The sequence below is a fragment of the Dipteris shenzhenensis genome, chromosome 21, assembly GCF_047967505.1.
Source record: "Dipteris shenzhenensis isolate YYH24624 ecotype China chromosome 21, Dip_SZ_1.0, whole genome shotgun sequence".
In the NCBI taxonomy this organism is placed as follows: domain Eukaryota; kingdom Viridiplantae; phylum Streptophyta; class Polypodiopsida; order Gleicheniales; family Dipteridaceae; genus Dipteris; species Dipteris shenzhenensis.
In genome coordinates, this window is record NC_141616.1 from 52,842,697 (window position 1) to 52,856,177 (window position 13,481).

The following is a 13,481-nucleotide window of genomic DNA, read 5'->3' on the forward strand; positions in this document are numbered from 1 at the left end:
TTGCGGTACATCAATGTGTCATATAGTTATGTATCAATGGTGCATTTTCTTATGTGTGCTTTGTGTGGGTTTTTTTGCTTGTGGGAGAGTTGGCATGCATGGTGCTCATGCCATGTTTGTGTGCTTGCTCATGCTATTGTTATGAGTTGTTGCTTCTAGAGTTCTTCCTATTTTCCTAATTGTAATAAAATGAGATGTGTCTCCATAATGGTATTTGATGTGGGACTCTATGTTGTGTATTTGTAGGAAAATGAGTGTCTCTCCGTTAAGGGTCTCCAATGTGGGACTCTATGTTGTGTAACCATGGGAAGATGAGTGTATCTCCATTATGAGTCTCCAATGTGAGACTCTATGTTGTGTAACTGTGGGAAGATGAGTGTATCTCCATTATGAGTCTCAATGTGAGACTCTATGTTGTGTAATTGATATTGAGATAAATTAATACCATCATGGTGCAATGTTCTACGTGTTGATAATGATTCTCATGATTGCTTCTTTTTCTTTTCTTTGTCATGTAGATCCTTGCCTGGGTATGGCTTGTGTTTGATTCTTCTTGTTTGGCATCAAGTTTTGACCAATAGAAGTTTATTTTTCACTTCATGTATTCTATTTTTACTAATGGAAGGCCCCACGGACCTTGAAATTTGATTGATTGTTGGATGAAGGAGATGTTTGATATAGAGATGAGATGAGCAAATCAATGATGAATTGAGTGCACCTACTTATGTGGATTTGTACCAAAGTTAGAGGTTGGATGACACGACACTTGGTATCCTCCCCACACCACCAATAATTATGGGATTACAATTCTAAAAAAGACTTGCCCACATATAAGCTAAAGTGTCAACTCTCAATATCACAGTTAAGCTCACCACACTATTATCTACTTCAAGCTAAAAGAGCTTTAGAAATTTTTGAGGAGGCCAACAATTTTCTTTTGATTGCAATCAAAGCCCAAATGGCCATCTCCATTTGGAGGCTAAATCATGAATACCAATATTGTTCCCACACACATGCAACCAATGAATAAAACACGGAGTCAATGAATAGCAACACCATTCCACAACATGGAGCCAACAAACAAAACTAAGAATATGGATCTTTCAAATCCTATAACTTAGTAAGTTGTACACACCTAACACATAAATTACATGTGCAAGTACACATAAGCTTTCCATATATAAATGATGTACAAATAAAATCAATTGAGTATGGAAGATCTCAAAACATCAGGCACTTTGCTCAATGAAGACACAATTCATACCTTCATACCTACCAAATTGAAATATATAGTTTAAGTAGCACACAACACCTAACAAACTCCAATAATGTTCTCACACATTCCATAGGTCAAAAGACCATGGCAAATGCATAGAGGTCTCTGTGCCCCTATTGATTATGTATATACGTATCCTCGTGTAAATTATACTTTGGGTCTCTTGAACTTGATTATTTGTGTGTATTGGAAGTATTATATTGGTGAAGAATATGGCTTGGACCTATTTTTATTGAGGACTATTTGTAATTGATGATTTCATACTGGTTCTGGTCCCATCTTAAGGATGTAGGGTCAACCTTTTATGTTGTGCATTTTGTCGTTGAGGTCTCCACTTTTCACGTAGTGTATTCCATGGTTGGCAATACTTGCAACTTTTTGGGATTAGTGGTTTGTTAGTTTCCTCGATGAATCTTTTGGGATTCATCCCCAATTCAAATCTTTTATCTGACTTTGGATTTTGAAGCAATGCACATATTTCATTTGCATCTACATGGATTTATCCTTAGTTGTTTTGGATTGTATCACATCATATGGGTTTAATTAATATTTATTGATGAATACCCATTGTCTTGTTCTTTGATATGTCCACATTGGCATTTTGTCAAATTGGAGCTTGAGGGATTCCTTTTGGAGTGCTCTTTAACCTTCGTTATGCGATCAATCCTTGTCTCGAATTTTTTGAGGTTAGCATGCATTGTTGACACTTTGTTGATGATCCTCATACATGGTGCTGATTTTTTATAGGATCTATTGCCATTCTCTAGAATTTATTTGAGATTGATGAGCTCTTCTCTGATTGTTTTGAGGTTGGCATGGGTTGTTGACACTTTGTCGCGCAACGATCCTTATACATGGTGTAGATCTTTGATAGGATCTATTCTCATCCTTAGCATTTGTTTGAGATTGATGAGCTCTTATCTTTACCTCTTGTATGACACTTTCTTGTTCTACTCAACATGGACTATGTTTGATCTTTTTGTCCTTCTCCTAGTTGTTGTATGAGCTGGTCCATTTGTTGTTGCCAAGCATCCCATAATTCATTTGTTATTTTATTCTCTCTTGGAAAACAACCTTGAATTGTATAGATTTTGTATTGAGTCTTAAGGATTAAATTTATTGTCAAAGTTTGAGGCACGTTAGATATAGCTCTTGCTATATCATTCATGTTGGCAAAATATTTCTCAACAAATACACTCAAAACCTTTGCAATTTTCAAAGATTCCCTATATCCTCTAGATAGACCTATAAAATGTAATGTATTTTCAATAATGAAAGCATGCATGTCTTATGCTCTAGTTTGGTATGATATCAAAATATGTTAGAGCATTTTATTTGTTTACAAGCATGCTTCATGGAGTATGAGGAGATATAGTACAACTTATATCCATCTCTCAAACTTGGTAGAGAGATTTGATCATGCTTGTATAAATATGATGCTATACCATTTTGTAACTGTATTATGTGGCTTAATTGAGTATGTTTAACATTTGACATATAGAGCCATTTATGAGACTTGCTAAGACGATCAATAATTTCCATGATAAATTTTTTATGTAGCTTTATATTTCATTTTCATTTTCCTCCTTTTTTTGATTTCTCTATAGCACATATGGGTGCAATTTCTCCCACACCTTTTGTCCAATCATGCTATGATACACGTTGAGCTTATAGATATTATGGCAAGATCTGTAGATTTTAAATATTTAAGATAAAATATTTGTGTATCTTGCTACTTGGCTTTAAGTCAATGGATCTAACAAAGGGTGGCATAACTTCAAGAAAATCAATGTCGGTTATGTATCCATCACATGGTTATACATCTTTGATTATACAAGCTATTTGATATTTAGGAAATGATGAAATGAATTGGAATTTTACAAATAGTTACAAGTATGGAAGCTGGGAGTGATGTTAAAGGTTGAGAAAGTCAATGAACCAAAATTTGGATAATGCTTACAAAACAAAATGTACCTTGAAATAATCTAAAATACCAATATGATTTCTTACAATAATTGAGGTGGCACCAAAGGTCATTCAATGGTCCAACTATTATGGAGCACTTGCAACTAGGGACTAATGAGCTCCCATGTAAAGAGTTAGGGAAAGGTGTGCCAAACATGGGCAATAGAGAATGATCAACACATAGTAGCTTTGGGACATCACATTCCAAACAAAAAATATATTGATAATCTTTGATGATAATATAAAAAAGTGACAAATATATTTGCATTTATCTTTCTCAAAGATGGTAATCATATTTTGTTAATATAATATAGTAGCTGACAAAGGTATTTCCTTCTTGCTAGAGTCAAAAACTTCAGATTTCACCAATTTATAATGCTTCAATATCTCCAACAACCCCTTCATAAGATAAATTAAGGGAGAAGAATACCATTTTGACTATGTAAATAAGGAGGGACTTGTACAATCCTCAAGGTTTAGTTTTCCAATCATTCTGTGAAATTATTTGCATGGAAACTTACTTGATTATTAAATGCCCTTGCAGATTGTGATCCTATCGTACAAGCCTTCCTTCAAGACTTATGGGAAATAGTTTGCTTCCTCAATGTTATTTGTGTAGTTAGAGCTCTCTTATATCTCCAACAAGCATCATGTAGTGGAGGATGATAGCCCATCACCCAAATTTTAGAATAAAAAAGGAGCCCAGTAAGAGAGGCCTTGTTGTGGTAACATGGAAGGAAAGGTGAATAAATACGAGCATAGTATTGGTTTTTGTGGAGGCTAGGATCTCACATGCCTTTCTTCTATTTTGACTCAAATGGCCCAAAGTCTAATCAAAACCTCCCATATGCATCCCCAACTCAACCATCATATTCCTTATCTCATATTTCTTTGTTATTTTGAGTTAGAAACTATTTGCTCTATTCTTTTTTATCTTTGAATGGACCTCCACACCATGATCTTACATAGCTACAAGTTCCCTTCCTCTTCGCCTCATTTCTTTGAAATCTTTTAATTAAAAAAAAGCAAATCCAATTATCCTCTTCTTCTTCAAGTTTGAATGCTTATCCTTAGAGTCTCCTCACTTCATTCCTCCTTTAAGCCTCAATCTCTATTTCAATATGTTTGCAGTTAGTACTCAAGATATTTCAACATCTTTCTCCTTTTTTGTTGCACATCCAATGTAGCTAGAAAAATGAATGGTGGAGGGAACCTTCGCTTGGAAATGATATCTTGTGACAATGAAGGAAAGAAGATTGATAGAAGATTTGAGGTTTTTAAATCTCAATAAAGAAAATGGAGTGTAATTCTATCTTGGTTCTTTTTCTATAAGATTACAAGCTCTAGTGCTTATTATGGAAAAATCATTAGATAAGATTTGGTGGAGTAGAAAGCATTACATTATACATCATCCAAGGAGTTGAAGGATCAACCATATATAAATGTAAATATAAATCAATAATTAAATATTTGGTTTTTAATTTGTTGAGTATTTTTTTATTGTTTAAGTATATGTTTAGATGAAAGGTTTGACATTTTTGTGCCGTTTCTTGATCTCACATTGTCTATTAGAGAAAATGGAGTGTAATTATGTCTTATTTATCTCATTTGTAAAGGCGTCGTGTGAAGATTTCCAAATGTTTCCTAAGCTCAGGGTTTTAGCACATGTGGGGAAATAGGATGGCAATGGGAAAAAGTGGTCCCATCCATGTTTAAACGTATTTCTATCTTATTCCCTTCCTGCCATGTGCTAACTAGAAAGGAGTGCTAGCAAGTAAGTTTAAATTTTTAGCTTGGAAGATTATGGTGATGGGCATGCCTGTGCGGGGGAGATTGGCCAAGTGGTGACAAATTAGTCCTATGTATGCTCTATGCAAGACTACGGTGGAGTTGATTAAACATCTTTTTTGGGCCAGCCCAATAGTATTCAAGATTTGGAGGTGCGTGGTGGGGTTTCTCGAGTAGGGCAGCCTTCCAGGGGATGCTGAGGGGTTTACATCTACGGTGGCGACAACTTGGCCACCTTTGCAAGCTGTCGTGTTGTTCTTAGTATGGAGTAGTAGGAATCATTTGGTATTTGGAGAGGGCTCATCCGTTCGAGGGTTGAATGGACAGTCGATTGGCATGCTCAAAAGTTTGTTGGGAGATGTAAGCGTGATTCTAGTACTGGAGACTCCTTGGGGATTGCTTCCATCGCAGAAGTTTGCCTATGTGGTGAAATCTGTTGTAATAGCGTTGGCCTCCCATTGTAAGGTCTTTTTTTTGGGGCATAACTAGGCCTATAACAAAAGTTGGCTTTTTATTTGCAAAAAAAAGGGGGGGGGGGGGAAGAGAGTAAAAAGAACTAGGGATGGATTAGATGGAAGAGGACTCATGGCATCATTTCATGTGTTTAGGAGGTGGGGAGAACGATGCATGTCATCATTCCATGCTTTCCAAGGGGATCCCATTCTAGCTCCTAGGATCTCGAGGCCAAGGTTCAAGGTGGGAATAAAAGTGGCTATTTTCAGATCACTTGGTCTAGGATGGGAGTAATGATGACATATCCCCAGCAAGCATCGAAGTTCTTCAGCTACCCATTGAGAGGTATAGGGAGAGTCGAAAATCCCGAGAAAGAAAGAAAAAGCAGAGGGATAAGATATACTGGCCCTTACTATGGAAGGTCGGAGGAGGAAAGCCTTACCAGCAGGCTTAAGAGCAGTTATCAAGAAGGATTGCTATAAACCCATGATAGTTCCATTCATGTGAAAAGGCATCCATGAAAGTCTAACCTTAGTTATCCAATACTCCAAGTGAATCACACCTAAAGGGTCTTAGCAAATGGATAGGGCTACAATGGGTTTAGGATGGGAATATTTTTGTCATCATTACTCCCATCCTACACCAAGTGGTCTAGGATGGATTTAGAATGGGAGTAGCCACTTTTTCTCTTATCTTGGACCATGGCCTCTAGACCCTGGCAGCCAAAATGGGTTCCCCTTTTTTAGGGATGCAAAAACATGGAAGGATGACATGTGTCCTTGTCCCCACCAGGTCCCCACCTCTTAAACACATGAAATGATGCCATGTGTGCTCTTCCTCCTAAACCCCTTCCTAGTTCTTTTTTTGTTAGCATGGTGGGATGGGAATAGGATAGAAATATGCATGGGACCACTTGGGACCACGTGTTCCCATTCCCATCCAATTTCTTCCGGTTAACCCCATGATTGGAGGATGTGGAGCTCTAAATCTACGAATGCAAAAGACTCAAATCGTTTCCTTGCCATGGCTACTGTAGTGCGACAATCTCGAAAGGTAGCCCTTGCGAAATTGCTCGCAAGGGCTTCATTGCTTTCAGATGACCAACTCTTGCACAAGCCACGTTTGAAGACAACCCGGGACGGCTCACTCCATTCCAAAAAATATCTAGGTGTGTTATTGGCGTAGTCACGAGCTCCCTTTTTGTCATTGGCTGGATGCCATGCTAGATTCGTGTAAGTATAGCTCCGTGCGAGTAAGGGAGAGCAATGCCAGTAGGGTAGAGAAAAAGAGCATAAAAGGCAATTCTAGGAATGACATGCTGAACTATTCGTCCAGCATTGAATCTCCTGTTTGTGAGTGCGATCCGCAATATGAACGGAAGTACTAGTTTTTGATCATCGTCACATCCTTCAATGATTTGTGGCCTAACTGGATCGTAAATGTGGATTTTGAGACGGCTAATGACCGTGGTTCATACTTACGTAAAATGTGATAGGCATTGATACTATTCAACAACGACACGCTTAGACTGTCTTTAAGTGTCTTGTATAGGAGTACTTCCAAAGAATGCTGGATGGAACTCTTCGAAAGATCACCATGCCCTAGGAATCATCAAGGACCCACCACCTCTATGCTCTTCACCACAAGCCGCTTAAAAGAGGCCATCAAGAAGCTACAAAATGGCAAAGCCAAGGGTCAGGAGGGTCGTCAAGCAGAACTCCTAACCCCACGTGTGGGGAGTACTTACTCCAATCCTAGCTACATTATCTAACGAAGCTTTCAGCAAAGACTTTCCAGCCTCCTGGACCACAAGCGCCATCATCCCCATTTACAAAGCATCGTACCCATTCACAAGGCAGGGATCCCTTGAATGTAGGTAACTACTAGATTCTCATGGTTCGCTATTTGTGAGCATGTTGAGAATGGGGCATGTCAACGATTGGGCAAGTAGGCTTTAGACAGGACTGCTTCACACTGAGTCACATCTTCACCTTGAGAGCCCTTCTACAGGGGGCCTAATTTCGAAAGCAGAGATTATCCCATTGCTCTGTGAGTTTCGGGAAATTCTTCGACTCCATATCATAGGCCCCACTTCACATGACTTTGAGCCTTAGATATGATCATATAGGAAGTCATCGCTTTGTATGATAGGCACATTGTGCACCACATAGGGGATGTATGAGGAGATGGGGTGAAGCAGGGTGCCTCCTCTCCCCACCGTCTTTGGCCCTTACATAGGTAAGATGGCCTTCTTTGTGCACACACTAGGAGGTTCAGGATCGACTTTGGAACAATATGTCATACCAATTGAAACCTCTCCATGGTCTCTTAACGGGAAAGGGGAAAGATTGCTTTATATAAGATTTGGAATATTGCTTTACTTCACAGATTTGAAAGGCAATATTGCTCGAGAAAAAATGAACAAATGATTAAGGGGTCATGACGCCCCTCGCCCCTGCCCCCCCTTTCCCCCTGTTTACAATAAGATACAAGACCAAGGTGTTGAAGTGATCTTATCAACACCTTCCGAACTTGAGATGAAACTGAGAAGGATTTAGATTATAGCCGGAGCTATGTACAGGACATGAAAATGAGGCTCAAGGCTGAGCAGTAAGTCTGTATGCATAAACAATGTCTCAAAAGATTAGCCTAGTTAGGGTACGATGGGCGCCAACGGCTCCCCGATCACAATTACTGCTGCTTCCACACATGAATAACACTGAGCAATGCTTTGAAAAAGAGATTCTGATTTAGCATAACTGCGTGAACTAGACAATGTAAATTTGCTACAAGTTTGCCTCGAAATGTGAGTGTAGTTGTTGGGAGGAAGCATCATTTCATTAGGAGTGTTTTGATGCAGGACTGTGTGAGAAAACAACTTGTAGGAGGGCGCTATAGGAGGAGCTGCTATTGAAGAAAAGCTACTGTAGGAGAAGTTTCTGCAGAGAAAGTTGCTGCAGTAGGAGGAGCTGATGTAGGTGCTGCTGCGAGAAGAGCTGTTGTGGAGGTGTTGCTGCAGAACTGCACGCAGAAAGAACTGCTCCAAGGAGGTGCTTCTGCAGGAATGTGTGGGGAAAAGGACGTACTGCTGCAGGACTGCTTGGGGAAAGGGCTGCTTCAAGGAGGGCTGTTGCAGAGCTGCGTGGAGAAAGATGTTGCAGGAGGCTAGAGGAGAGTATGCACGAGCAAGGGGTGAGAAAACGTGTGTAAATGAAGGGGGGAAGTGCCTTCTTTTATAGATGTAGGAGGGGGTCAGCTTCCAATGTTGGAAATTATGCCCAAAATGGCATGGAGGGCTGGCTCCCTTGGAATTTGGTGGGCTGCACGGGGGCTGGAGTTCCTGCAGTGACAAGCGGTGCCATGGTTCCTGCAGGGCCCTCCACATGTCCCCACAGGCTGCCATGTGTCCTGTGCCACCTCAAGGGCTGCCATGTGTCCATGCCACATGGCATGGCTGCCACATCAGCATGCCATGTCAACTTGTCACATCATCACCTTCTCACATAACCTATTAAACATATTAGTTTGTCGTCTTGTCTACACCCAAGGCTTCTGTAAACATTCTTTTTTATAGTTACCGGTCGGAATGCATTCTATGCATTTGATTGATCCCATGTTTGGATCCTCTGGTGGGGTGTGGTCGTTATGTTTCTCATAAAGTGATACATCTCAACTTGTGGGACACTAATGCCTCGTAACCCATTCAATGGAGGCCCACCCTCAATGGTAGATCCTAGCCAACTAGTATAAGAAAACATATGCATTCTTTTGGTAAACATAGGGACTAATGTCATGTATTGGGGGCCAACCTCTGACCGACGGTCTCCAAACACAAGTGGTTTGGTAGTAGAGATAATTGTGCGCTAGTTTAAGAGCCATTATTGTCCTATAGTAGAGATTATCAAAATGAAGACATGTTTTGTTATTTTGTGCAAAATTTCGAGACTCAATTACTAAGAGAGGACAAGCTTTGTTCATCAAGATCATGTAAGTTGCAACTTAGTTCATCATGATTTGCTAATGCATTTGCAGTTCAAAGACTCCATATTCCATGATTATAGGTGCCTCATGGGAGATCGTGGTTGCTATGGTGTACTAAACTTGCAATCTACCCATTCGAAGAAGTATAGATGCCAAAACAGGTGGTTATACACAAAGCCCACAAATCCCTAGATGATTCTATTTGCCACATGTCGCAATTCTAGGGTCAATCCTTGGTGCACCATTTACCCCTCTCTCGGTGTATCATTAAATTCCATTTGCCCCTTGGCAATTACATATTTTGATGCCCTTAGACCCCTAACCTTTAGAACCATTTAGTCAGTGTCAATTTGTCCTCACCAAGGACCTTGACATTGGTTCCTTTAACCATATGCTTGAATCGCAATGAAATATAATACGAAAGTTGGTCCTCTAAAGGAAAATGTCCACTGACCCTTCCGTGGTCATGTTATCTTGGCTTGAGCATAACAGTTGAGTGTGCTTTGGAGACACGGTTGAAGCCCAAGGATTCGTTAGGCTCAGTGTGCTCCTTGCATGACATGCTCTGGTCTCCCCCCCTTCATTCCCCGGTGTAGTTGATGGCTTAAAGCTTTTCTAATATTGCAACTTTCACTGTCATTTAGGGGGAAGTATGAGGCTATGTGGTTTTCAACGTGTCCCTTTACAATATCTTTGTTATGGTGGTGCCACCTTTCATGAGGGTAGACACAGTCACTGTTTTCATACCACCAGATTTCAACTCCCAAGTGTGGACAATCATATCATGTTATTACTGCAAATGAAACTAGTTGATCCTTCAACATTTGTAGCCTTTGCTTAAAAATAAAATAAATTCCGGAGATTCAGATCTGTTCTGGTTTCTAACATGACATTTTGGGAATGGGAAAACTCACTTTTAAAAGTTTGTGCCTTGTATTCTTTTATTATTTTCGGAAGTTTTGAAATGCCATCTATAGTATCTATATCTATTTCTGACTTTTTATGTACAGCAAGAGAGAATGCACAATAGACAATGAACCTCTCAAGGTTGAAATGCACTGGCTTTAATTTCGACCAGCCTCTTGATTTATCTTCTCTAGGTCATGTTCAATGTGAGTTAGACAAAGAAAATACAGTTGTGTTTGGATACTTTTTGGTTTGTTTTCTGCTTATTGCCAGAATCTGGTAGTTTTGTCTTTATAGTTTTTACTTTTCTGTTGCTCAATCTTTAAGGTCTGATGTGGATAAAAGCTTTAATAGTTGGTACTTTCTCTGATATTTGTTTTCTAATGATATGGCAGAATCTACTACTTTATATTCAAGGTTCACAAAAGAGACATCATTTGGTTGGGCTGCCGAAGCTGTTTCAGTTTTGGGTTGTTCAGGTTAGTCTTTTTAATAACCTTTGTGGGAGTCAGAATTATGTCATGTGCCCTGACTTGTGACATTACCTTTCCTGGAAATGCCTTTTTGACAAGAACTTGTATTATCTTGGTGGCTAATTGTTGTAAATGAAACAAATACATGCATAGTTGTAAGTTCTGAAAGAAAACTGAAGTGGAGGCCTTCTAGACTGAATTGCCATCCACACACGAACACATGTAGGATAGATGCATACACATATGTGGCTGCAATGGAAATGCCAAGACTGGCTAGAATGAAAGCATACAACTGGAATGGCAGCAACTTACTGCAAACACATATTGTACCTCATATATTACAAACCCTAGCTGAGGAGGTGAGGAAAAGCTTCTTGGTGGCCTCTCACAGAAGCAAGGGCTTCAATCCCTTCCTATGTGACAGTCTGTTACAGCGTGCCCAATCAAAACGCATCAAACACATGCCATAGATGCAATACCTGCATCTGATTGGCTGCCCTAGAGCGAGTGACATGGTGAGTGCATGCTTGTGTGATATGTGACAAGGCGACATGGAATATACCAGTGATTGGTGCCTGTGTGGCAATGCCCCCTTTATCTATGATGGATGTATGTGGGGGATAGTTTTCTCCAGCAATAAAGCAGAGTTCCAGTACACGAGTCTCTTGCATTCTCTTGCTCATTTCCTGCTCTCTCTATTTGCATCTATTCCGCTGACAAATAATGGCTGATACTTTTTGGTGGCCCTTTGATGTGGGTCTATGAACATTATATTGCAATTTACAGTGAGTTAACCATTTGTCTGCAATCATATCAATGCATACCTTTATTTTTCTGGAAAGCATTATTGAGTGCTGCTGTGCTTTTTGATGACAGTGGCCGCATTTTGGATATATGCTGAGGTGGGTCATGCAGAAGAACTGGGATCGGGCTTCTCCGTTTCTACGAAAGCACCCAATGACACCGATCCATCGATACTTGCAAATGTAGAGCTGAATGCTCAGGCTGAAACAAAGTCAAACAGTCACACTGCTCGATGGAGAATCTTCACTGACAGGGCCAGAAACTTGTTCTCTCAGGTTAAACCCTTTGCAAACTTTCAAGGTGTGACTAACAAGGCCTGTTCAGTAATAATGACCTTTGTTAATGCTTGATATTGGTTTATTATGTATCATTGGTCACATATTTTTGTTAATGCTTGATATTGGCTTACTATGTATCATGGGTTTCACTGCCATTTGAATCTTATTAATTGTAAAAAGCATTCAAGATAGTCTTATACATGAAGTTTTTGCTGTAAGTTTGCCATGTAAGAATTTACTTGGTGCACCTATCTATCCAAAGTCATCCGTTGTTTCCATCCAGGCAAGCAGAAGCATCCATCATGTGTAAAAATGCACACTTTTTGCGAAATGCTGCCAAAGTGATGCTTTGGCCTTGTACTTTTGCGTGCGCTGCAGGCTCTTATTCTCCTCCTTGGTTGGCTGCCTTCTCTTTAAGTTGGTATTAGCACCTTTTGCTCCCACACTGCTACTGTAACTGGTTGTAGTTTCCACGTCCACTGGCACTACCTTGTCGTCCAATGGTACAGTCTTGTGCTTCTGTTGGTACTACCTCTTGCTTTCCATGGCACTACCTCATGCAATCCATGCCTCTTGCCTTTGGCTGATGCTGTCTCCTGTTTCCATGGTTGTTGACTTGTGCTATTGGGCTATATCCCCATAGGCCTTGGAAGCTCTCCCTGCCAATTTTTTTTACCGTCCCGGTGAATCATGGATCAAGTAGTAGAGCCTAAGAAATGAACTACTTCATCATTACATCAAAAGCAACACTCTACTAGCTGTAAATTTTCATAGTTTTTTAAACCACTAGATTTAAATGTGTACATTATGCATAGGAAAACTGTGTGCGCACAATACGTAAATAATTCATTGTCTAGTAGCCTATGGCGACCATGAAATTAAAAATAGTGAAAAAAAAGAAATAAGGTGCAAGAGAAAAATAAAATTGTGCTCCACACAAGCACTCGTCACTGAACTTGAGCATTTGGCTCCAGCAACCTCTAGTAGTCAAGAGAATGCTTCTCCATACATAGGTCCAATTGTGCCATTGATAAACCGCGGTTGCGGTTGATAGCTTTTGGATGCCGTAGGTATGTCTTGCTGTATTACTGGTGAACCACCTTGTGTCTACCAAACCTCATGCAATTGTGCTACAATAGGCTTCTCCTCCTCCTTATAATGCTCCACGTTCTTGCTTTAGGAGTTGTGTTTGAAAGCCTATCTCTCCTTTTATTTGGTGTGCATTTCTGTGTACTTGTGAACTTTGTATGTTGAAATTCTGATCCTTCAACTTCTTTATGGCATTTGGATTTTCTGGATTCTATACCTTGATGGTGTACTCCCTTTTGCTGAATTTTAATTGCACCTTTAAAGCTTTCTTTTCTGCTTCATGTTGGACAAGTAATGCAAATTTTTGAATTTCCAAGGCGCACTTTTGGGCTGCCCACATGGATTTCTTCTTCCATGCTCTTTTGGATTGCTTCACCTCTTAGATTTTTTCTTTCCACAGTTTTTCTTTGCTTATCTTTGCTTCAAAACAATATTTTGTGTAATGGCTGGGCTTTCCTATGGAAGCTG

General features: G+C 39.8%; 1 protein-coding gene across 1 annotated transcript in view; it reads left to right on the forward strand.

The window, feature by feature from the left end:
* Positions 1-6,449: 6,449 nt before the first annotated feature.
* Positions 6,450-13,481, forward strand: part of LOC147889059 (Tetratricopeptide repeat (TPR)-like superfamily protein) — a 247,182-nt gene continuing 240,150 nt past the window's right edge. Inside the window, exons 1-3 of the mRNA XM_087392741.1 lie at positions 6,450-6,650; positions 10,765-10,848; positions 11,719-11,921. Of these exons, the coding sequence (XP_087248867.1) occupies positions 6,455-6,650; positions 10,765-10,848; positions 11,719-11,921 (483 nt within the window). The 5' untranslated portion in view covers positions 6,450-6,454. The remainder of the gene's footprint in view (positions 6,651-10,764; positions 10,849-11,718; positions 11,922-13,481) is intronic.